The 26,235-nt window shown below is 36.7% G+C and overlaps 3 protein-coding genes across 4 annotated transcripts; 2 read left to right on the top strand and 1 right to left on the bottom strand.

Annotated features, from left to right (window-relative positions):
• Positions 1–1,863: 1,863 nt before the first annotated feature.
• Positions 1,864–9,056, bottom strand: LOC119081002 (regulatory-associated protein of mTOR). Its single transcript, XM_037189676.1, has 11 exons — positions 8,420–9,056; positions 7,384–7,486; positions 7,071–7,312; positions 6,609–7,009; positions 5,929–6,547; positions 5,790–5,864; positions 5,284–5,721; positions 4,057–5,221; positions 3,672–3,987; positions 3,488–3,604; positions 1,864–3,420 (listed from the first exon to the last, which is right to left on the bottom strand). Exons 1-11 carry the CDS (start codon positions 8,561–8,563, stop codon positions 3,207–3,209), a joined length of 3,834 nt encoding a protein of 1,277 aa, XP_037045571.1. The 5' UTR covers positions 8,564–9,056; the 3' UTR covers positions 1,864–3,206.
• A 1,640-nt stretch (positions 9,057–10,696) lies between these two features.
• LOC119081015 (aldehyde dehydrogenase, mitochondrial) lies at positions 10,697–13,798 on the top strand. Its single transcript, XM_037189698.1, has 10 exons — positions 10,697–10,910; positions 10,991–11,139; positions 11,204–11,223; positions 11,276–11,352; positions 12,200–12,254; positions 12,316–12,425; positions 12,485–12,769; positions 12,826–13,263; positions 13,322–13,479; positions 13,542–13,798. Exons 1-10 carry the CDS (start codon positions 10,815–10,817, stop codon positions 13,687–13,689), a joined length of 1,536 nt encoding a protein of 511 aa, XP_037045593.1. The 5' UTR covers positions 10,697–10,814; the 3' UTR covers positions 13,690–13,798.
• A 1,094-nt stretch (positions 13,799–14,892) lies between these two features.
• LOC119081008 lies at positions 14,893–24,310 on the top strand. 2 transcript variants are annotated; one of them, XM_037189689.1, is made up of 6 exons: positions 14,893–15,292; positions 15,377–16,233; positions 16,270–16,944; positions 17,000–17,293; positions 24,002–24,006; positions 24,299–24,310. In XM_037189689.1, exons 1-4 carry the CDS (start codon positions 15,101–15,103, stop codon positions 17,160–17,162), a joined length of 1,887 nt encoding a protein of 628 aa, XP_037045584.1. In that variant the 5' UTR covers positions 14,893–15,100; the 3' UTR covers positions 17,163–17,293; positions 24,002–24,006; positions 24,299–24,310. The 2 variants fall into 2 exon arrangements, with proteins under 2 accessions (XP_037045584.1, XP_037045583.1); XM_037189688.1 differs by having other exon boundaries at positions 15,377–16,944.
• Positions 24,311–26,235: the final 1,925 nt, after the last annotated feature.

Below are 26,235 nucleotides of genomic sequence, written 5' to 3'. Positions count from 1 at the left end.
GGTCTTTCCCTGTACCCAGAACTGTGTCAATCTTCCACCGGAATTTCTTCTGGCTTCGATGTGATCATGTATAGAAGACCCGCTCGCCCATACATTCTTTTTTATGTTTGCCCTTGCGGAACAATGTGAACTGGAAATAGTGGATCACTTATAACAAGCAGGGAAATTTAAGTGAAAGTGAGAAATAGATTTACATTTTGTAAATGACGGCACGATAAAAGTATGTCTGTCTCTTTAGGAGGTCTCTTAGATCGTTTATCACCAGAATCAGTTACATCATTAACAAATATCTAGGGATCACTTCCTTTTAGTTTAGGTTGAGATCTATGTGATCAGAACGCAACTTCTTAGAAATCCTAAGATCTTGTGTGTCTTAATTTGAAAGAAGCAAAGGGCTGAAATAATGTAATGCAGGTACATACTTCTAGCAAATTTGAAAGGCAAAAGTTATTCGCTTTCATCTGTCTATCTAGTTTATTGATATTTTTTTAAGAAAGTTGCATTAGTTTCGACAACTTTTTCTATTTCTGTAGAAAACCGGTATTCAAACTAGTAAAACCGGTATTCGGGATCCCGTTATTACCGGTTTTACCGAATGCTGCCCAAGCAAGACCACAGTTCGACAGTTCGTTTATCCAAGATTATTCCAAATGTAAAAAATCATTCACAGAGAACCTAACGTGAAAATATGTGCAGTAAAAATGAGCAGACACTCGCCATACAAGAAACAATTATTATTTCACCAATTAAATTTAACGTTTTTGTTGATCCGGGCAAAACACAAAATTAATGTCCAATTGAGTTTCGGGCTCTCTATCGAAGGGGAAACAATACTAGCGAATGGTCGAACAGTGTTCGGGCGAATAAAGATAAATAATGTGTGAATAAAGGGAAATGCAAGCGAATAATGGACGAAATATATTTCATAGATGATATTGTGACCAATTAAGAATTCTGCGATTCTACAGAAAAGTTTTGTGTCGTGTTTCGTTACGTGACATTCTACCTAAGTATTTTTTTCTGGACAAAAGTTAAGATAATAAATCAGAATATTTTAATACACTCACCTTGCACAATCAAACACTGAAAATTGCTTTTAACTAAAATTTTTGTTCTTTACCTCAAAGATCCATCCTTCGATCCGAACAAGGGACCATTTGATCCCGGTTTTATTGCCAACGACCTGAAGAAAGCTGGTCTGGCCTTCACGAATGAGATTCAGTTGATTTCTGGACAGCAGAACGACCGGTGTTGCTTTTTTCCAGAGAATGCAGTTTGCTTACGGCCTTGGCAATCGGAAGGTGTCAACTCTGGAAAGTATTTGCAGTAATCTACCCGATTTACCCATAGATCTCTTCAGTTGTGCTAACTAATTCTTATCATTCTAACTTATCATTTTCGGATCAACTTAGCGATTTTATTTTGCAAATATAATCATTATACAGAAGGGTATCATATAGTGGGTTGTTCACTGTCGCTGCTCATTAATTAACGATAAAGAAAGATCTGCTCCTGCGAAGTCATTTGCTGGTAGGTCAACTACACCTGCAGCAATTGATGCCTCAAACATGGTTTGGTTCGCTAGTGAAACTTGTCCATTAGAAGGCATTTTGACTAAATCAGCTAAATTAATACACCCTAGACAACGTTGGGATCGTATATTAGTTTTCTGACAAATGTGGTCAAGAAAACGATAAGGCAATAAAATGGTTCGGTTTTCAACGGAAAACGATCGGAAATTGCCGAAATGCAACTAACGAAGACTAGCAAAAAAAAACTAGCGAACCCAACCCTTGGTCGCAAGTCTAGCCAGAGAATAAGGTAATGTTTTTGTCGCAATAAAAATTTGTTTTTTTTTTCACATTTTTCTTTATTGATAATAAGCTGTTATCAGAGTAATTCTTACAAAATGTTCAAACACCGCCTTGCTTGTCATTACTCTAAAGGATTTCATTTATTTAAAAAATATTTATTCTTTTTACAAAAAAAAAAGTAAATGGCTTCCTAGGCGCGCGTACTTTTTCCCATAACAAAATTTTATGCACAATTAATTTACAAAGAAAAACGAAAACTGTATTGAATTGTCTTATTGTTTCTGACTTATTGCTTCACTTTGCATTGCTGATTTCTTTTGGTGTTGTGTGTTAATGGGTAATGCTAAAGTAAATGAAGAACAAACCGAGATTGAGCGATGCTCTGTGTGTTATCTTTCGTTATCGGAAATGTTGGATTTTGTTAGATATATTTTTACTAGAATCTGCTATCGTCTGATAGAGTTTCATGCGGTTGCTGTATTTATTTACATTTTTTTGTATATCAAAAATGTTCAATGCTTTGACCAGCCATTCTTGAGAAAACAATGTTATAGTCCACATTACAGTTTTAGAAAAATAGAGAGAAAGAAAAACAGACGATCATCATCATCATCCCTGCATAGAAGCTTTTTTCACTGTTCTGCTTAATGTATGCGTTATTCGATACGAATATTATAAGTTATGAAAGACAGTACTTAATGATTGTATGGCGATTCGCTTGCCGTCTATGAAAGTTTAACGCTTAACGAAAGGTTATCGTCACAATGATAAATTCGGTTAATCCTCAGAAGACCTTCGTCACAATAAAACTGGTAAGTCTCTAAGAACTGCGGCCTGACTCCAAGGAAAATCAGAATAATAGTTGAACGACCGGAATCTCTTGCAAGGTCTAAATAATAGTTTGCCCTTTGACGCTTCCCTGCCTGTTGAAAGAAGTTTGAAGCTAGAAAAATGAACTCAAATTTACCGAAGATCAAACGAGCCAACAAGTCCTCCGTTCTCAATTTGTGCAAGTTACATTAGTCACATTGCATGCATTTTGCTCAACTAAACGAATAAGTTGTATTCGACATCTGACAAACGGTAAACGTTCGGATATTCCTTTGAAGATATTGGATGAAAATTGAAAAAAAAGAAAAGATTTTTGTGTGTAAATAATTGTATACTGGTAAGACACCAGATGATTTACGACGGATTTTTATTGCTCTAAAGCAACAATTGTCAACTGATGAAGCTCATCTAAATAGACAAATGGCTGGGTCAAGTGCATTATATAGATATATAGGTTAGGCAAATTGCAGACAAGTAGCCAATAAATTCAATCCATAGCAGAGGTTTCTGATATAGGTTAGGGTTCCGGTAGAAAATACAATAAACGATGTTTTGTGACGTTCAGAAGAATATACGCGACGAGTAAGTTGACAACGATGCCCCGTTATTTTGACATTTGTCATTCGACTGATATATTAATACGTGGTCCCGGAAACTTGCTGCTAACATTGCGCGCAACGGATGGAATGACAAATGTTGTGATCGGCTGCCGGATGGTCGTAATGAATTCAGTAAATGTCCATCCAGGCCATAAATGCAAATGTCGTTGGTATAACTACAAAGAAATTGGTTTCTACCGTCAGTCCAAAGTTTCCATTAGAAATTCAATTTTTCAAACTCACCAGGCCAGAAAATCAGCTGAAGAATGAATTGCCATCGATGTAACGTCGCCGTCAACGGCCCAACTAGCCAAAGGAGTACTTTGTCTAATATCGAATAGTCGAACGTTTTTGTTGCCACTGAAATAGCAAAACAAAAGCGAATTTAGTGAATCGGCTGGCACAGTACAATCGTAGTGGAGCTTACTATCCAACAATCAACGATTCACAATCATCCCTTAAGCAAGTGGCCAATATCGGTGACGGTTCGTTGTACGCCTTGATTCGGGCTTCAGCAGGAGGACATCGTTTGTCGAACAGCAACACAATCCCATTATCGAAACTGGCCGCAATCAGTTCGTTCGGTGCTGTTGTCAACTCTGACACGCACGAATTCAGTCCCGTTGGGATGTCGCACTTTTTCATTTCACTCTCTGCGTCCCACAATCGTATCGATTTCGAGTCTCCGCCGACGACAATCGTTTGGGATCGTTGCTGCCAGCACGTAGATGTCCATCGGGCATCTGTGCAAACAAAAATGAAAATTTAAGTTTGAGAAGATATTGAAAGCAGGAACTGCCGGTTCCACTTACGTTCTTTTTTGCTTGACGTCACATCGAATAAGGCTTGGAAAGCGGTAACTAATCTCGGCTGAGCAGGATAATCGGTTTCGAATTGTGACGTATGTTGCCACAATCTAACGCATCCGTCCTCATAACCGGCCAATAACAGACTACGAAACTGCGGATTGATGAATTCTATCGTATTAACCAATGCGCTGTTCGTACCGCTCACTTTTATCGGTACAGTCTGAATGGGCACATCAATTTTGTAGCAGTGGAACTTCCAATTGGTCGTCCATATGGTAGCTCCGTCAACGACACATATTTCACTATTGTATGGATGAAAACGTACTATTGTAGGTGACATAGGCGCGCGAGTTCGAATGCTTGCTGTTGTCAGTTCGAAAGTCTTGAAAATCGCATGTCTTTGTTCGTCCTTTGCTAGGCTGCGAATTTTTTCATTTCGTTGGAAGCGTCTCATTTTATCCAGATATGTGGGTGCATGCCGATCAAATGTGCTTTTGAACAGGTTCGAAGGCGATGAGAACAAGCTAACAGCCCACGGAATGAAATTCGTGTGCACGATCGGCTTTTGTGGTTGTTCTGGCGATTCGTTGAATTTCATTGGATGAGCACCACTGGTTTGAGTCTCATCTACAGCTCGCGTTATGACACTACCGTCGCTGACGTCGGACGATGAATGTTCACTGACTGTAGAGCCCGTGCTCTCTGTCACCTCGTTGATGTGAATTTTCGAATTTTTTCTTGGTGGTTGAATGCCTGATCGTGTCGGCGTTGTGGAGCGTACCATTCGTGACGGCGGTACATTGCTGCAATTTAGATAGACCGTTCGAGTGTTCGGACTGGGCGGCAGACTCAAACTGGATCCGAAATTTTCTTTCGAAGCCTCTTTTGCTGCATCTACCGACCGAATCGATACAAATTCGTACAGTTTATCAGCCATTTCGGCAACATCCGGATGCGGATCTCGTCGTAAGCTTGTTATGCCCTGCCAAAGCGTTTTGTATGGCGAAATGAAGCCGACGATATTGTTTCCACTGATGGAATTCGTACTGGATACACGTTTCATGTTTATGTTACGTTCAAGGCTGTGAGTATGGTGATGGCTTAGTTGTTTCGCGTATCCGTTCTGTTCATGATACAGCGAAACAAATTGATTTTCGAAAAGGATGACCTATGAAAACAAGGGAATATTTACAATGATAAAAGCGAAAATTTCGTGTTAACTGATCTTACCATCCATTGTAAAGCAGCCACCAATTCCATACGTACTAAGGGACTCATGTCATTACCCGTGACATTGATGAGTGTCATTGCAATCGATCGATCGATATTGTTAGCATGTTCCGTGCGCTCTTTATGTTCCGTCACCGAGCTAATAAACGTACCCAATGCATAAACGGCTGCTGTTCGTACTTCCGGTTCCGGGTACTCCAGCAGTGGATACAATTTTTCATGTGCTAAGTCTCGGACGCCTGACCATCGAGCCTTGTCGTAATTTTGCCATAAGTGGCCCAAGCATATAGCCAACCATTGGCGTAGTAAGGCATTACCGTCAGCTATTTGTACAAGACTCATTGAAACTAGAGATCCTTGTAAGGCATTTGCTTGACCCAGCGGAAAATTGTGCACGATTGAGGCAAGCACGAAAGCGGATAGTGTACGGTATTCAGGCTAAAAACATTGAAATTGTGAATGGGTTCGATGACCGAACTTATTTCCAAAGTCACACATTTACATACCTGGATCGAATGATCCTGCAATACCGACAGAAAATATTTATGTCCCTGGTCGCACACCAAATCAACTTGGCAAGTCTGTAATCGGAAAATAGAACGAATGAAATTCACAAACTTCAGTGGGCAATGCCGGAGGACTCACGTTATCTACAGCCAAAATTTTTGCCCAAATGAAAACCAGCAGTGGCCGTAATTCCTTTGCTGATGCTTGCAGTAACTTTAAAACGTACGGGAAAATGCCAACACTCAACGCTAAATTCACAGCCCACGGTCCTAGATCGAGAAATCTACCGAGTAATGCCAATGCGCGTAATCGATGCACCTGAGACAATAAAACTTGCAGCACGATCGGCAATTGTTCGGGCGGGCTTCTCTCTTCATTGCCCTGTTCCAACCAAACATGAAATGCCGTTAACTGGTCCTCGAAAAACGGTGAATTTTGATATTGTGCTCCATTTTCCAAAATATTTGGTAACTGTTGCAGCGCCAAATCAACAGCTAAGTCCCAAGATGACCACATTGGATGCCGAAAGCAATTCGGTAATGCCGGACTAGAGATTGGCGTGCAATCGTACGAACGCATTATTCTTTCGGCGAGCAGAAAATTTCGAAAAAGACTCGCCACAAGTAGGTCTTGACGGAAGAGTTTTTGAAATAAGTCACGAGGCAATGTATTCCAGGCAATGGTGTCAGTAATAGCAGTGAAAATCCAATTCAATTCACCCAACATTGTACGACGGTCGTTCAGTTGACCAGGTATCCTAAGAAATCGGTTCGGTTTGAGTTCAAATTTTTTGCGTTAATTTAAGTCACCCGACTCACTTGTCCAAATATCGTTCAATCAAATTCTGTGAAATGTATGGAACAAGCGACGATTGCTGTTGTAATGTAAACCATTTTAGAGCAATTCGGATTGGTGTTGTTAGGCAAGCTGTAAATAAATCAGCCGGTAGTTGAGGGTTCATTGGAAGAATTTGATTAGCAGCGCAAGCGGCAAGCTGAATGCAATTTTTGTAGGTATTTGCTGTATTAACTGACGATGCAGCTGGTGAACTTCGATTCGGTGGTGTGCTTTGTTCCATTTCACGCTCGTGCTGATCAGCAAATTGATTGAACGAATTTACAATGATTCCAGCATTCGAGCAATCATATACGTATATTGACGGAGCGCCCATCCAAGTTTGTAAATCATAAATTGATAGCGGGATGTATTGTGTGTACGTCTGAAAATTTGAGTGAAATTAATGTCGTTTCATTAGTGGACAAGTTATCGAATCATCATACCCGATTGAACACCCAAATCTCTCCATTTACTGTCGGTCTGGGAACGCCATGACCATTGTAGTGGAATAGGACACGCTCCTCTTTGGCATTGCGTCGTAGGGACGAGCACAATTTCTTGACATCTTCGACTGTCGGATCCAGAGACGACTTGTATCGAGCCCGAGGTTGCCATCGTTCGTATTGTTTTTGAAGACTAGCACCTATCATTTCAATGGCTTTTTGTGGAGACACAATAGTCGGATCTTTGGCAATAGAATGGAAGGGTTAATTAGTTTGTCAATTTATGGATGAGAAAATCAAACAATTAACATACCAATCCAACACTCGAGCCGAGCACATGGTGTTATTTTGAATACATCTGGTGGATCCACGCCTACATTTAGGCACACGACAAGAGCTACGCTTACAGTTTTCATCTGAAAGGACAACATTTTTTTTAGAACAATAGTACATTACGTTCTTGTTTGGAGATTTTTATTTTGCCGAGAGGGAAGTTTGCAAGGGCTATAATTCCTCGTAACAATATAAAAATCTCCCACCCCAACATGAGGATCCCAATGCTGTACATAAAATCTTGTTGCTAACACGTTAGTAAATGGAGGTTTAATACGATCTCACATCTATTGGGCAAAACAGCTCCATTTCCTAACTAGTTAGCAAAATAGCTATTTTGCAGGGTGCTGAACGTAAAATACATTTGCAACGTGAAGAGTCCACTTCAACGTTTCCCACTACTGTATATGATTGAAATAGTTGGTATTTGCAAGTTGATTTATGAAATAATTCCTTACGTTGATGCGTCAATTTGATCAATTAATTTCACACTCGAAACATTATAATCGAGACAATGTTCAAACGATTGCAGTGTAAGCTAAGATAAGAACTATCCTCTTCAATAAACAAACATCTTCAAGGATGTGTATGTAGCATAGATTAGGTAGTCAATGTGTACAAAAAAACGGCGCACACAATCAAAGGTTAATATGTCACAACACGTTGTCATAAAAGTGTTTTTAATGGTTTGTTATGGATAGGTACTTTAAGATAATTAGTATTTGTAGGGTAGCGTCGTACGTTAAGTTCGGCGTGTAATTTTTAGCAAATTTATTATTCTGAACTAATCAAGGAACAATTTGCTTTGACAGCATCAAGGAGTTTTTTCTGGAATTACTAACAATCGACCAATTCTTTTCAGAACCCTTGACAATAACGTTCTAAGAACTGCAGCCAGACATTCCTGGAAGTTGAACGACGCTCAGGTTCAAAAAATATAAGTTTTTAGATAAGGTTTTCATGTGGAAACTCCTACGGCGTTACAATTCAACCAAAATATAGATCTGTTCACTTACCCGGTCTCTAATTCTCCAGGACTTAGATACTGCATTGCTAGAATTAATAGCTCCTTCGTGACGTTTTTTACTGAAACTAACCGGCAAATCATTGTCGTTCTGTAAGTCGCTTTCGAAATCCAATTTGTCAGCAAGTTCGATCATACCGAATTGTCTTTGAATTTTATTTTCACTTTCGGGACACTTATAAATCAAAAGTTATAACGGGAAAAATGGTCTCTTATCAACCGGACAAGGTTATGAGAGATTTTGCAAAATAATCTCGACATGCACACAGTAAAAACACAATTTTATTTATAGAGTCTTGGACCGATTGACACTGGCTTTTGAACATTTTAATTCAAGCGATTCACATGTCTGATTTGATTCGATTGCACAATATATAAACATCTCATCTTAAATAAAAAACCACTTTTTACAATCGTATCCGATGCACTTTGGATTGTTATCAGCATCATCAAAAGACGATATAAACATAAAGGAAATACTCGGTGAACTTGTTAGAATTCGATTAATTTAATTTAGATTACTGATTTTTGATTAATTTCTGTTTTTTAATGTTTACACAAACACGAGCTGAATATTTGAAGAAAAATAATAAGAATATGACTGACGTGTGTGACAGTCTCTTCGAACTGAAGCGCCGTCTCGAGGAATCGTTTCGAATGAATGAATATGCGCATGATATGTGTATCAGTGTTGACAGTTCTTTTCAGTCGTGGCGATTTCGAAAGGTTTCCACATTATACTCACAAGTTAATGTCAAAAATTATGTGAATGAGTGCGTTTGTAAAATATCTGTGTTCTCCGTGCCGACATTACACATACCCATTGAGTATAAACTTGATGTACTCCCAGGTATGATCTAATGCCACCATGGAGGAAATTACGAAAACGCATTCAAAAGCTCTCATTTTCATATTATTTTAACACGAAAATTGACGTTTTTGACTGGTTTTGGTCGACCGATTTTGAAGACGTTTATTGACATCAATGAAAGTAGATAAGTAGGTATGGCCAGTCCATACAAGTCGGAGCACATACGTATTTGCATGGCGCCATCTCAAACGAACTCATTTCTAGTGGAAATTTGCACTAGAAATGAGTTCGTTTGAGGTGGCGCCGTGCAAATCCGTTTGTGCTCCGGCTAGAACAAATTTGAACGTTTGGCCATACCTATCTATTTACTTTCATTGATTGACATTACCGACTGTTTTATATTTACATTGGTTTTGAATGGATTAGATCACGGCACTTCAACTAAAACAGTCGACAGCTGCCAAATAGAGTACTATTTTGTATGAAATATTTTTTACAGTGTTTTGGTGTTGACTTGGTGACACACTGTCAAGTTTCAGTACCCTATTTAAAGTACCAATCATGCTTGAAGTGCGTTGTCCTACTACAAGAATTTCTACAAAAATTGAGATTTGAAACAATTATTCACAACGACAGTTATTCAATTCACTTAATTTCGTCCGCCTCAAGGCAGTAAACTTTGGGGAGGTCACGCAGATACAGATACGAGGGTGACACACCACAATCGATGATAAAATGGCGGATTTCATACAAAAATTCAAAGTTCTGAAAGAACAGGTTAAGACAACCACGAAGGCGTTTGACACCAAATTTTATAAACAGATAGTGTGAGAAATCGACTTGAAGAAAATATTTTTTTCGAAAATTCAGAATTTTGTTTTTGTTAAGTTACATTTTACATATAAACATCGCAGCCGTTGACGCAATTGTGTGTCACTGCCCTCGTGATCAACTCAGAGTTGTCTTAACCTGTTCTTTCAGAACCTTGAAAAATTCAAGGCTGTTGTATACTTTGGGGAGGTCACGCAGATGCAGATACGCGGGTTACACACCACGTTTCATACAAAAATTTCACCACGCCATACAAATTCAATTTTTGTGAATTTGTTTGTATGGAAAAGGTGTGTTCCCGCGTATCTAATAAAATGGCGATCTGCGTGACCTCCCCAAAGTATACAGCCTTGGAAAAATTCACCTACTCTGATGATTGTCGTCGCCGTGATGATGTGGTGAATTATTTTTGTATGTAATCATCAAATGTGGTGTGTTCCCGCGTGACCTCCACAAAGTTTACAGCCTTTACAGCCTTGGCCCGACTGAGGTATCTTACATCTTTATTCTAACCCGGAAATAATTTTGTTTCTACCGTCTCTACACTTTGAATATATTTTTAACTGCCAGCACTAACATACATATCTCCTGGCATTTATCAAAGATGTCGCTGAAATGAGACGAGGTTCCATCTGGTAGAGATAAGAACTGCTTTCTACTTTTAAGTCAAGGTATAACTCTTAATGATTTGATAGCAACTTTTCACAGTTCCCATAAATATTTCGCGAACAGCAAACGCCCAAAAATGTTACGTGTAGTCAATTCCTTGTTCAGACACCACTACCGGTTTGCGTCGTCTATGCCGGCTCCGCAAACTAATCCTGAAGTTTTGTATACCGGTGTACGTGTTTCATTGATAGATTTGACTCTGGTTTTACTTGCGTATTTCGACCTTTCTAATCATACTGGTTGACCTTGTAGCTATTTATCAACAATGAGTGGCATAAAAGCAAATCAGGAAAAAACTTTCCGACGATAAATCCAACTACTGGACAAGTCATTGCTGAAATCCAGGAGGCCAATAAACAAGATGTAGACATTGCGGTGGCTGCAGCTAGAAATGCATTCAAGTGAGTGCATAAGTTATACATTCGGAATATTGACCTCGCTCATTTTCTTGTTTCATAATTTCAGATTAGGATCTCCATGGCGTCGTAAGATTTATTTTACATTATTCTGATACGTTTATTAAGAACTTTTGTACAGGAATGGATGCTTCTGAACGTGGTGTTTTGATTAACCGTTTGGCAGATTTAATGGAGAGAGATAAAGTTTATCTTGCGGTAAATATTTGCTATTTTAAATTTTTGATAAGATAACGTGCAGAGCCTATTTTCGGCGAACAGCTTGTCTAAATTTGTTGAAATCTGCCGAAAATTGAACTGTTCCAATTCGGGGAAACTTCAGCTAATTTCTCGAAAAATGTATTGGCTGGGCTATACCATTGTTTACGATTTGACTTATCATTTCGATGATAGAAGCCGATGAGTGACAAATATTTATTCATTAGACCCGTACATTATTCCCACCGGGTCTAACGACTTTATTAGTGTCTTAGAGAAAAGTAATTTAACATGCTTCTGCATCTGCATCGAAAACCGCTCATTTCATCAATGAAGCATTGTTTCCCTCAACATGAAAACATTGTACGTAAAACACGGGTGAAAAATGAAAAGTAACGTTTTCGCGTGATTATCGACCTCGGCTTCGCCTCCATAAACATGACGCGAAAACTGTACTTTTCCGTCCTGGTTACGTAAATATGATTTTGAGCACAGATTTATAGTTAAATTTTCAAAACCTTCAGTACAAATACGTACGGGTCTCTTAGATTTTATCTGATATAAATCCACCATCACGGCCATATCTACTTCTTTTTATCATTTAGTTACCAGCCTGTTATCACCTGATAAAACATTGAAAATTACATTTCACAGCGACTAGATGGGTATACAGTGCTAACTCAATTTGAGTCATTTATCGAAACATCTGTCTATATTTACGTAACAAGAGAAACATTTTAGTCTGTCTGTTAATGATGAGACGTATGGTTGCCTATCCCAATTTTTCGCGTTTAAATTACACACCGTACCGTTAGAGATTAATATTTTTGTTAACGAATCCATCTAGAGTTTGGAAACGCTGGATAATGGCAAACCTTACGCGATGTCACTTAATGCTGATGGTATGTCGTCTTATATAAGTGTAGCTCCTAGAAACAAATTTTATGCTTGTTCCCATTCCAGTACCAATGTCGGTTAAAAGTCTACGGTATTACGCTGGTTGGGCCGATAAAGTCCAAGGCAAAACAATACCGATGGATGGCGACTACTTTGTATATACTAGACATGAACCGGTATAACAAAAATGAATTTCTCACCAAAAGATGGAAAAAATGAATTTGTCCATCGATAGGTGGGTGTTTGTGCACAAATTATTCCATGGAATTTCCCCATTTTAATGATGGCCTGGAAATTGGGTCCTGCTTTGGCAACGGGCAATACAATCGTACTGAAACCAGCTGAACAAACAAGCTTAACAGCTTTGTACATCGCCCAATTGACGAAGGAAGCTGGCTTCCCGGAAGGCGTAATAAATGTTTTGCCTGGTTATGGAGAAGCCGGAGCAGCATTGGCGTCACATCGCGACGTTGATAAAGTGGCCTTTACTGGATCTACTGAAGTCGGAAAACTTATTCAGGTAATTCAATTACCATCACAGGCATGACGTTGTTTCCTATGTTTCATCACTTCCAGCAAGCATCTGGCAACAGTAATCTAAAGAGAGTCACTCTAGAATTGGGTGGAAAGAGTCCCAATATTATCTTGGCGGACACTGATATGGATTATGCCGTGGAGACATCGCATTTCGGTCTTTTCTTTAACATGGGTCAATGTTGTTGCGCCGGATCACGTACATTCATCGAAGATAAAATCTACGACGAATTCGTTGAACGCAGTGCTGAGCGTGCTAAGAAACGCACCGTTGGCAATCCATTCGATTTGAATAACGAACAGGGTCCACAGGTCGATCAGGAACAATTGACCAAAATTTTGTCGTTGATTGAGAGCGGCAAAAACGAAGGAGCAAAGTTGGTTGCTGGAGGAAAACGGTATGAAGGTTTGCCCGGATATTTCGTGGAACCAACAGTTTTCGCTGATGTAAAAGATAATATGACCATTGCAAGAGAAGAGGTAGATTGGTGGATTTTCACTTTTGTCTGTAACTTATTCGATCGCATTTCGTCTACAGATTTTCGGTCCAGTGCAACAGTTGATTCGTTTCAAGAATTTGGATGAAGTCATTGAACGTGCTAACAATACTGATTATGGTCTAGCCGCAGCTGTCTTCACCAAAGACATTGATAAGGCTAATTACGTTGTTCAAGGTCTCCGAGCTGGCACAGTTTGGTTAGTTTGATGAAAATTCTTTGAAAATTATCATGAAATTAACAACAATCCTATGTCTACAGGGTGAATGCTTACAATGTGTTGGGCGCCCAAGCGCCATTCGGTGGATACAAGATGTCAGGACATGGCCGGGAAAATGGCGAATATGGTCTGCAAAACTATACGGAAGTGAAGAGTGTTATTGTTAGAGTTCCACAAAAGAACTCATAGGCGGTACGGAAACGAATTTTCTACATTTCTTTCTTTTTTGTATCAATCGTTTTTGAAGCAGTAAAAAGCTTTTCTATGGCAAAATAATAAACTTTTTTTATCTTTTCAACCGATTCTTTTAAACGTGTGCCAGACTGGTCTTTAAGATATCTCTCTTAGGTATTGAGAGAGGTACAACCATAAAGTTTGAAAAATAGGATTTTCTTGATGCGTAATTAAGCGGAGAACCGCTCCGGTACAGGTCCCAGCAAAGTCGCAATACAAATACACGTAACGTCAGAGTCATTGGCTCAGCTTCACACAAAGTCACAAAGTCATGATACAGCGTTTTTCGAAGTAGTTTCCCCCTGATACCTGCCGCTTTCGCAGTAATGACCTTGATGGGTTCAATACAAATGTAAGGTCGAGCAGTTACATGATGAAATTTTAGTAAAATCAGCAACGACAGCAACATTAGAATGTACAAACATGACACACAAAATAATGGATCAAATTCCCCAAATGTTGACAAACTACTGAGTGGTATGTCCCAACTCTAACGACTGGTATCGTGTTTTCATCCAATGTGTAAACCGGATGTGTGATTTTTAGAACACATTTAGTGGCCAACCAAGAGTCTAGGCTTGATTTCCAATTACCAAGAAAGTGCTCCGTTTGAGTAACAAAATTGCATTTTTTTCAATTTTTTCTTTGTTTACTCGACAGCTTGCTCTCTCACGGCTCTTTCACGGAGTACTTTTTATTGAGTGGAAACCATACTTAACAGCCGTTACTCAACAGTACAAGGGAACAGTACGAATCGAGAAAATTCTATTTTTCGAACTTTGATCACCCTACCAATTTCGACTTGCCTAAGAGATGGTCTACAGTTAACTCAATAGAGATAGAAAAATGACTGAGGTCGATTTTGGGGTTTTAGGGTCAAAGTCAAGTTCCGCTAACCTATCCGGAACATCCGATTTGGGGATAAGATCTTTCAATAGAATCACTACTGCCTTATCACGCACAGTTTCATGATATAGATACCAATTACTCTCTGTTTACGGCGCCACTGTATCATTACCTTACCGTGCATTGTTCGTAATGAATTGATAATTATCCACAAATCGGCAATTATACATTGATCGAATGAATTGTTTTTAGAAATACTCGAAAGAGTATTGATAGCCGAAATAACAAGATAATAAACTAATCGGCCATATAATAATGTGAAGAGCATAGACAACGCTATTTTATTTACGAATTCACGCAAACATTTAATTGGAAAATATTCTCTATATCGCTTACACAAATAAATCTGGTTAATTAGTAATCCGAAAAATCGAGCTGTTATTGTGTCGAATATTTATTTCCGCTTAGATATTTGGACTGTTCAAGTGTTTACCTCGCTACGTTGACAAAAGAAAGAAAAATGAAAAAATTGAAGCGCGTTTTTATTGAAACATTCACCATCCTTCTAATACAAATATTAAATAAAACGGAAGCAGGGTGCACCTGGGGCACGAATTTTTGTGATGTTAGGTGTACCTCTGCATTTTCTTATCAAACCGGTTCGGAAACACCACAACAAGTTATGGCTCATCTAGGGCAGATATGGAACGAGGTCAGAATGTTTAATCCATAATTATGCGTAGAGAGCTCGTTCTCTTTTTAACCAACTCTAAGGCAATTTCACTTCTTTCAACAGCGTGAGAGTTGCCATCCCGATGGAATTATTTTAACATTGGATTCTGTGGCCCACCCCAATTTCAATGTCGTGGCAAATTGGTTTACTGCTCCGGTGAAGGTAAAGGAGTTAGTGTTTCCAACGAGTAATGGCATTTCTACAATAGAAGCCAATGCGTTCAACTCAACTGCCTTGGAATCCGTTACAAAATTGACTTTTCCGTCGATGGGTGTGAATCCAATTGTCACGGGAATCTTCAATGGTCTTGTGTCGTTAGAAGAGCTCATTCTTGAAGGAGCTTCTAGGCTGGGCGTTATTGGAAATGGTGTGTTAGACCCTCTGAGTGGAACATTAAAATATTTTAGTTTGGTAGCATCAAGTACAAGTTGGTCTGAGATAAGGATTAATGGATTTACCGGCTCGGAACCATTAACAGCGCTGACGACTGTGAAATACAGTTACAATCTAAAGAGTACCATAAACCATAATTCATTTTCCGGCCTACAAGATGTGATAAATTTAGATTTATCCGGTTGTCAAATTGAAACAATTGGTGCTGGCGCTTTCGATCCAATTAGCAATTCTGTGAAATATCTGAATTTAAGAAACAATCAAATTAAAACTTTGCCGGATGGTATCTTTTACAACATACTGTTCAACAATATAGGGACAATAAACTTGGACGGCAATAAGTGGGTATGCGACTGTGACCTTATGCCTTTTAAGTTGACTTTAATAGAGAATGGGAATGGCAATTTCGATGGATCTTTTCAATGTAACAACCCATTGTACCTCAGAGGTTATGACATTATTGATACAGACTTTTGTGATGATTACATTCCATCGCCAACAACGGAAGGTACCACAACAACTGCAAGGAGTACAACGACTTCAACAAGCACAACGACTTCAACAAGCACAACGACTTCAACTAGCACAACGACTTCAACAAGCACAACGCCAACGACTGCAACAAATACCCCGACTGAGGAAAACACAACGGAACACATTATTCCAACGGAACCATCAATCCCCGAAGAATTCAGCCAAATTTGTTACGAAGCGGCTGACAGTGCAGCATCCAAAAGCGTTTCCATTAAAACACCAAGATCCGGTCTACGAATTAATGAAAACGTCTACGGCGATACAATATTGGAGATCGAAGCGGAAGTTGAAAATTCCGTGTTAATTTGGTTTTCACAACTCGACCGAGAAACTTATCGCATTGCAAGCGACGACGTAACATGTGTGATTAATTCAGGAAGGACTGTACCAATTACAGATTTAGAAGAAGACATAGCATACACATTCTGTCTGATGGATTCCATCGAAAAAACCGTTTCGCCACTGGACTGCATTTCATACACGAAGGCTAGAGTTGGTGAACAACCATGGATGTATAACGAGAACAGAAGTCTCATCATAAGTATGACTGTACTCGCCTGTTTTATCAGCGTCTTGATTGGTTGGGCTATCGGTTTTTTTACATTTAACCAAATTATTAAAAAGAAAAATCAGCCACAGGAAGCAAACGGCATGTCCTGCATCAATGACGTATTGAAGGAAGCATTCAAATCTAACAGCATGATGTAAGTGGTGAAATTATTATTTATAAAATTGTAAATTAAAAGTACAAATGGATAGGAGGCAACAACAGAGAGTGTCTACGATGACCACAAGTAGCGGCAACACAAAGAGGACGACTAACTTTACCGTAGACTACTACTTAGAAGATGCACCACCATTGCCCGCCCGACCTCAATCGCATCCATTTGAAGAACCAATATACGCTGTAGTACGTAACTGAGGGTGAGGGTCGTTAAAGTAGGTTCTTGCCATTATTCTTACACGGTCAGTGAACTGGAATGATGAAACATTTATTTTTCCTTGGTTTTAATTTAAGCTTTTCCATTGTCAACCCTTCGTTTCTGAAATAAAGTTTTTCTTTTAATGTTGAAAATAAACAGAATTGTAGCCTTTTAACGTTCAAGAAACGTATAATCACACAATCTATTGCTCATTTTGTTCAAAGTATCTTTTTGCATAGAGATTGATACAATAGTACATTACCAGTGAAGTAATTTGATCTCTCTTATCGTGAGGGAAAATGTTTTCACTAGCCACATTACCTCACTAGTAAAGTAATAGTATATTACTTCCGAGGTTCCAAGTTGTGTATTTGATAAGTGGGGTGTTACAGCCCGACCCAAAGGGGAGAGCTGTATTCCCCACTTGTCAAATAACAACTTGGAACCTCGTAAGTACAATGCTTTACGTGATTAGGCAATGTAAATGAAAATGAAACATGCCGTAACACGTAAAATCCCTTACTTCATTTTTCAATCATTTTACTGTATATAAAAGGGTTTTTAGCCTGAGCTCGTCGCTTATTTTTGTCACCGTCGTCGATAACAAATGAATAGCCGTTTTTGAAAGATTAAATTAGTTGAATTTGTATAAATTTGACAGAGTTCACTGGACTCTACTTCCGCAATATTTGGATTGTCTTGAGATCAATAATCTTCTTATGTAATTTTATGACTTTCATAAAATTTAACAGTCCTCACTGTACTTGGAAAGATGATGGTAGACGTTTTCGTGAATCGTGAACGTTAGGTGACTGAATTACTTTAAAATTATTTATGCTTCTCCTCCTGTTTTCGAACGAAAAATTTTCGTTCTATTACACTTTCATAGATTGTAAACGAAATACACCAAATTACGTCTAACAAATTGAATTCATTAAGAAAAACTACTCACATGTCACGTTATTCGATCCCTACAATTATTCAATAATCGCCATCAGCCGCTCAAATACGAACTGTTCCTTGAATACATTCAATATAACCCGACAAAAATTTATGCACCCAATTTGTACGTATTACGCACCCACCGAATTTGTTCTCAAAATGATCTTAAATGAATCAATTGAAGATTATACAGAATGGAATGGAAAAACATATAAAAATGTTAAAATTACACACCCATCTGTGTACAGTTTTACTTTATATTTAATGCGATCGTTCGTCGAACAATGAAGTGAAAATTGAATTACCAGCCCCAGCGAAGTATATCATCACCGGGTTGTTATTCGATGAACGCACAAACTGTGTGTTTGAGGGTGGAGTAAAACTAAATGTAACAAATGGAAGCAGAAACAGTAAAATGTTACGTGAAATTGTTAATTCATTCGGTAATGTGAAACCTATGAATGTTTTTATTAAATGTGAAACTTAAGCAGTTGTGCCTCTAGTCTTTTGCGGAATATGTGCATGAAGGATTTGAAGTTGTCTCAGTGCTGATGGTAACATATAGATATAATAAGGAGGAATAGGTATAGGGATTGCGAAGACACAATTTTGAATTTTCGGTCTAGTTGTAACTTCTCAACAGTAAATTTTAAATTAGTAAAATAAAGTGACGAGAAGATTTCTTAATTCATTGAATTTTTGCGTCAATGTAAAACGATGCCAGAAGCGATGTCTTTTGCATTTATCAATGGAAGTGATTTAAAAAAATGTTTTCCTGCTACGGAAGTTGGAGAACTGCGTTAAATGCAAAAAAGGATATATTCTGAGAAAAGGGAGTGAACGGCTTAGCTCGTCACAGTATTTTTTTCCTCAAATTTTTAGAAATAATAAATTGATCCAATATTAATGCCATTCAACTGTTAAACATTCAAATTGTTGGTAAAGTGTACAAAACAACATGTCTAAAATAACAAACCTCCTGGTAGCACATAGAAAAGAAAAAGATTGTAAAAGGATTAGCATGCAAAGTTGAATTCCAGCTTAAATCTAAGAACAAACACAACAATCAGAAAATCATTCAACAAATCCTCTTAAGTGCACTTTATGGACAATATTGTTCGGATGGACATTTTTAAATGGAACAGTATGTTAAACTGCAATTATAATTGAATGGTGCACACTTTTGATAAAATAACGATTGGTCATTTCTGGATTATTTTCTTTCATCGAGACCATTGGTCTTAGCTAACAATAAATAGGACGAATGGAAATGTTAAGCCCAGCACCACTTAGCCAACTATACGAAAAGTAAATAAATTGTGTATCCAACTGAAAAACCAACAACACAAAAAATGACATCGTTAGAAAAGAAAACCATAAAAATTCCACGCATATTCGGGATACATAACAAAAGGGATCAATGTATAAATAAAAGTCCTTTTCAAGTGATTTTCTCGAAACTATTGAGAGAAGAAAAAAACGACCAACATAATGGGTTAGTGAGTGGGTTAACAAAACGAGCAACATAATGATTTTCGATTATATGCCTGCATAAGTGTACCGTATGTATATATATTCAGGATGATGGGTATATCGATTTGACAATGGGAAAATCTTTTTCTTCAGTCATTCTTGTGCTTGAGTTGTTTTGTTCAGAAGGTGTTCGATTTGAAGTATGTTCGAGTGTGTTTTGTGACCAAAAATAAGTTTTGTTGGCTAAAATTGTTTGTTTTTATTCACACTTTCAACATACGGTCTCAGAATGGAGACTTAAGCTTCAATTGTACTTTTGCACTTTCAGTTAGAGAATGGCCATTTCTGTATCATGGGTTATTGGTCACTTGGAATAATCTTTTATTATCACCTGTCATATCAGACCAATTATAAGCTGATCACTTTACGTATGCATTCGGCGGGCCTGTGTATCTGAATCTGTTTTGTCATTTGATCTAAGCATTTGCAGCTGACTTTTACACAATCTTTTACTTCAATAGTTTTAACACACATTTTTATATAATAAAGGAGAATATACTTACTGACAGGAGCTTCGCCTTCACTCTGATGATTGACAACAAATGATAAAGAGTCCAGTATCTTCCAGAGAATCAAAAATAATCAGGGTAAAACAAGTTCTAAGGACCCATAACCATATTAACCCACATTTTTCCTATACAAGAGAGCCAGCCCGTGCTTATTTTTTATTTATTGTCCACGATGCCAATAACCCATGACTATCCATTTTTAAAAGGTTAACTCTATGGCAGACAAAGGAAATGCATTCATCAATACAAAATGAAATCACAAATTTGTCATTCATATCGTCGATGCTTTTCAGTTCGAGTGTATTGTAAATATTCGAACGGTGCACAAAATAGAAAATCGTTTCGATTGCATGCTGCATGCAATATTGTGAAATGATACGCAAATGAATCGTTTCGAATAGATTTCAATGGCGGATGTTCATGGACAATAGTGTAATCTACTACCACCAATTTACCATATATAATATGAAAGTGCCTTGTTCCCATGGAATATGGAAAACGTGCGCGAACTTTGATATGGTTTTTTCTAACAGAAAGACATGAATCCAAATGATGTTACCTATGCACATATACTCATTTTCTAATCTTTAGAGATAAGGGAATAGTCCCTTGAAAGTCGACACACCAAAAAAAGTTTGGGAAATGTCCACATCCGCGAAACTTTTCGATCCGAAAAAATTGTATTTCGAGTCGGAAAGTTTTGTCGGAGGTATAGTGTTACTAGAGACCCTAAATATTCTATTAGTATCCTTATTTTTAACAATTGGATTATTTGCGAAGTCAGGTGAACCCTCAGAGTACCCTCACTTTGGAAAACTCGAAAATGTTCAAAAAAAGGTCTTTGACAAGCACTACAGTCAGGCGGTGAAATTTCAGCATGAATGTGCTTCAGCTGTTTTTCAACTGATTCACACATACAATCAAAACTGTTGTGGCTTCTTTATACGGTTTATACACACCCTATTTTAACAGTGTGAATGTCGAAAAAATTCGAAAAGAAGTTACAGTTGACTTTCAAGAGTACCAATTCGTTACAATTTTACGGCGAAAATGTTTCCACTGTATCATGAAACTTTACTTCCCTAGAGTTCCACATTTCTCTACTTAATTTGCAGTCTGTTATATTACCATTGGATAGATTACCATAAAACTTTTTTAAAGCTGTTGATATTCAGGAGAGCCGTAAAAACACCAGGGCCACCCGGATTTTCATTCAAACTTTCAAAAAGTAAAAAAAATGGAACATCTAATCCAAATTTGGTTATTTCTTTGCAATTAATTACTATGCTACACTCTCATATATATAAAAAATATTGATAACATCACTTAACCTTCTCCTACATTAAAAACGTCCATCTCGAGTATAATAACCTACCATCTTTTTATATATAGTTCCGTATCTATTACATAAATCTATCAATTCAATTTTCATACTCATAACACATAATCACTCAAACTTTTCAAAGAAAAAAAGAAAAAAAAACTAGCGGCGCTTTAACGTAAATTATATATTTACACACTCCTTTTGTCTATCGATACGTATATATACACACGACGACTATATCACGCAGTCATGTAAATAAAGTAAAATTGTTTGTATTATTGTTTTACTTTATAAAAAAAAGAAGAAAATTAATAACACAAAAAGTGAGGTGTATTGTATATAAATAATGCAAGAATATAGTCTCGTACCTATTACGGGTAGTGTTGCTGAAGATTATATCAAACGATAATGGAACTAGCCGCCAGAAAGGTGTGTAATTATGATTGTGTTATTTTCATGTTTTTGTTGTATTTAAGTGATGAAGAAAAAGCGTATGACTTAATGTAATAATAGCCAACATTGTAACATGACTGATGTAGATACTTTTGTTCACATAGCTTTTACACAACCGGATTTTTTTTATGAAAATGCTTCTCGGAAGACTCATGCCTTGTTAGTTCTTTTCGACATTTCTAATTAACTTTCCGTTTTTGTTAATCGGATCTAGTGGCATACGAGTCAATAACAAATTTTTAATTAAAAAAATGGTTTGGAAATATAGCGGAAAATCCATCTAATTTTCCTTTAGATTACAATTGATAGTGAGCGTTGCAAGTGAACAAGTTTTTTTCTGGTGAAACTTCAGTGAGGGATTCTTTTCAAAAATCACCTACCGAAATCGGATGCATTTCCCATTCGACTTCTTTATGTGTGCCAAGAAAGTTTTTCAACCCTGACGCCAAAAACATTTTCAAAAAAATTTCACGTACTTTCAGGGGAAATAGGCTCTTATGGGGGTTTGATAGCATCTACGATGAACTATGACCACTTTAACACTTCTAATTCTCCACTTTTGAATAACTTTTTGGGCACATATAAAAAATCCAATGGGAAATACGTCCGATTTCGTTAGGCGGTTTTTGAAAAAATTCTCAAATAAAATCGGGGTAATACTGTCCTTTATATAGTAAAATGAATGTTAAAAAATTGAAGTACAAGATTTGGAATCAACAGATTAAACATAGTTTGATCGATGGAAGTAATAGACCCGATAATAATATTGCCGTCTGTAACAGGTTAACCCGGTGGTTATAATGTCGACAGAAAAAAAATATTTGAAAAATTTTAGTCAGGCAAAATGACAGCGTATTACGCATGTTCTCAGGCCTCTAGAACAGTAACTAGATCTTCTATCAGTCCAATATCTTCTAAGCCAGTTTGGAAAACCCTTTGGTCTTATTTGATCATATCCTTTTTTCATAGTCTCTTGGATAAACAAGTGAATAAGACATTTGGGTTGATCGCGAAGGTGGTGGCAGCGAGATTTTCTACGACTTGTAAAAAACTTTTTGTTGATTATGGAAAAAAAACTGTTAAAATTTAGCTGCCAGTAGCCATTCGTGAGTATCTTAACCTTTTATTTCAGAACCTAGGAGTAGAGGTGGAGAATATAAAATAAGGGAGAATTCCATATATCGACCTATCTTCTAATGATGGATTTTAGACGGAAATAGACGAAAATAAATACTTATGTTGTTTCTGAAGCATGAAAATCTTTCGGTGGGCTCGTTTTCCGACCACAAAATTATAATTACCTTAAAAACTTTCAAATTTCAAATGTAAATTTTGGTTTGCAAACTTCATTCCGAAAATGAAGATGCTTTTTCAAATGGTCCTAACGTTTTTTGGGTTAATGTTAATGTTTTGTTATAATTAAAATTGAAGTTTATTGACTTCGTAAGTGCACCTTTAACACATGCAATGGTTAATTAAATAACATTGCCCACACATAACTCTGAAAAGAAATTTTAACCACACGCAAGTATTGAAGTGGTTCGAGTAGAGGCGTCGAAATGTAAACAATTATACCAATCTACTTCGTATTTAAGAGGAACGTATTGTGTGTACAAAAGCTGTATTATGATTGTTTAAAAAATATGTAAAAACACAAAATCAATGTAATCAATGCCCTATTCTTCATTCATTTTAATAGTCCAGTAGTTGTGGATGACAGGCTATAACTTATAATTAAGAAATCGTTTATCACTACAAATATAATAAGCGATTTCCTGAATGGAATGCGAAACTTGAGATTAAACACTTATGATTACACTAAACCTAGTCAACTAAAAGCAGGTTATAGCCCCAAAATCATTCCGCTTTTCAAGCTATCAGCGACACAGTTCTTCTAGCTGAAACGACCTGACTTGACGTCGAGATGGATTTAAATCAAATAGTCAACCGATACGACTAAAGGAATCTAAGTTTTTAAAATTTCAACGAGCTAAAAGAACAGTCCTCTCACTACTTTCTTTTAAAAAATTGTTCCTTTCAATTTTGAAAGAATATTTTAATTTCATAACAAAATGAGGACAAGTCTCCGAACGAAATCGTTTTTCTAATTTCTTCTTTGGCTAAACTATACATTTTCGCCTGAGTTTTGTTTTAAACATCAGGGACCAGACTATCTCATAAATCGTAATATACTTCAATATTTTAAAAGAAAAATATCAAGAATTGACAATAATAAAGCTCAAACATCCGATATTGCTTTAAGAGCCACTCTGGCCGTTATACGTATACCCACCAGATCGATGATGATTTTTCGTCGAGGGTTTGGTTTATAAACAATGAAAAAGAATAAAAGAGAAATATGTTCGATTTTAAGTTGAAAATTGTTTGTTCAATGTTGGTTTTTGTTTTATTCAAATTCCATTCGAAAAACTAGACAATACATCGTTTCGTTATGTATACATTGTACCATCAATATATCCTATTTGTTGTAGATCACTTTACAAGTGTATAAATAATATTTGAATAAATCGAATACCAGTAATCGTGTGTGTAATTAATGTTTGTTTAGTATCGATGAATTGGTGAGGTATTCGTTTTTTAGCTCTCAAATCAGATAGCTTAATGACGAACAAAATGTTCGGACTAAAGCCTCTAGCTTGAGCAGGATTAAGTCATAAAATTTTGATACTTTTAACAATGTTACCTATAGTGGCAAGTACATCATTACGATAGTTATAGAATCTGGTCCCTCCTTGCTTAGATTTTTTTTGCAGATTTGATATCTTTTACTTCATTTGTTTTAGGGTGTTTTTATATAAAAAATGGCTGCGTCATTATTGTGAGCAGTCTTTTTTTGCGCATTTTCCTTTAAAAATGACGTTCGCTAGAGACCATTATTAATTTTAGTCGTCGTTGCCTATGATCCAACCACTAAAAGTTCTTTCTGATAATTGGCACTAATAATCACATAGCATATTGCGCTGATAACGATAATCCGGCGCTGGAAGTTTGCTAAGATTTCTAATATTTCCCTTTGACATTACCCTACTTAAGTCTAAAAATGAACGCTTACGTAAGATTCCCGTGTTTTCTCAATATTTGTTTTATTGGGTCAGTTTTGTGTTAGGATAGTAGCTGAAAAAAGCATCAAAATACGTTGAACAATTAACTAACGTACATCTATTGTTCTCAGGAGACTGCTACAGTTTCTTGCATGTAATCAAAAAATTAATACCAGTTCTCAGCATAATTATTTTGTTAGACAGACGGTCGGCTTACCTTTTCTCCAGGATCTTTTAGCACCATAGTTATTGATTCAATTTGATTGAATTAAATTTTGCGATTCTTCCAAGAAATTTTCATGTATCATGACAGTCAGAAAAATTGAGAAAAAAAAACCTTTTTTGTAAAAGTCAGTCATTGAAAGAATAACTTAAACATAAATGCTTGTAAACAATCAATTGTTTACATAAAAACAAATTTCCAGTCCGAACCAAACTTTTAACTTAATTCATTTAATTATCCACAATTTGATCAATAAAACACTTATATTAAAACTGATAGACAAAAAAAAATAAATAAATAAAAATCCAAATCATCTGATATGATTGTAGGTAAATAAAACCCAATAGAAATGTTAAACCACTTGAAACAACAAGAAAAAGAAGAAGAAAAAAATTAAAAAAATTGAAATATCTGATCTATCGGCATCTTTGTATCGGCCTTTTAATCCACAATGATTCCATAGATTTTCGTTGGATCATCGTTCGTTTTAACACTTAACCGAATGCATATAAGTATAGGCTTTTATCAGTCAGCTCTTCGTCATAATAAGAGGGTTTCTTTTTGTCTTTTTTGTGTTAAAATTACTCCTCATCGAGTCTGATACATCTATTTATTTTGTGTTTATTAATACTGACTTATTGTATGCGAGAGGTTTGATGATCTGAATATTAATTTTTTTAGTATCTAACAATATTATCAAATAATTGGCGACCGTAGATTTATTGACCGTAAAACATAAGATTCAACATAAGAAACATAAGTCTTGAAATTGCTGGAATATCCTAAAAATGTGGAGAAAATTGTTAAAGGTTGAAGATAACCTTTGACGTTAAAATAATTTGACGTTCGAAAAAAGTGTCCTCGCCTTTCTTTGAGAATACTGATTACAAAAACATATTTTTTGAAACTTGTATTTATCTGTTGTCATCAACGACGTAAAAATAAATGATATACAGCAATGATAATGAAAATCGTACATTACCTTTAATAAAAAGAAGTAGCAGATTTCAATATTATATTACAATT

This window comes from Bradysia coprophila, unplaced genomic scaffold (assembly GCF_014529535.1).
Source record: "Bradysia coprophila strain Holo2 unplaced genomic scaffold, BU_Bcop_v1 contig_350, whole genome shotgun sequence".
Lineage (NCBI taxonomy): Eukaryota > Metazoa > Arthropoda > Insecta > Diptera > Sciaridae > Bradysia > Bradysia coprophila.
This window is presented reverse-complemented; position numbering and strand designations above follow the sequence as displayed.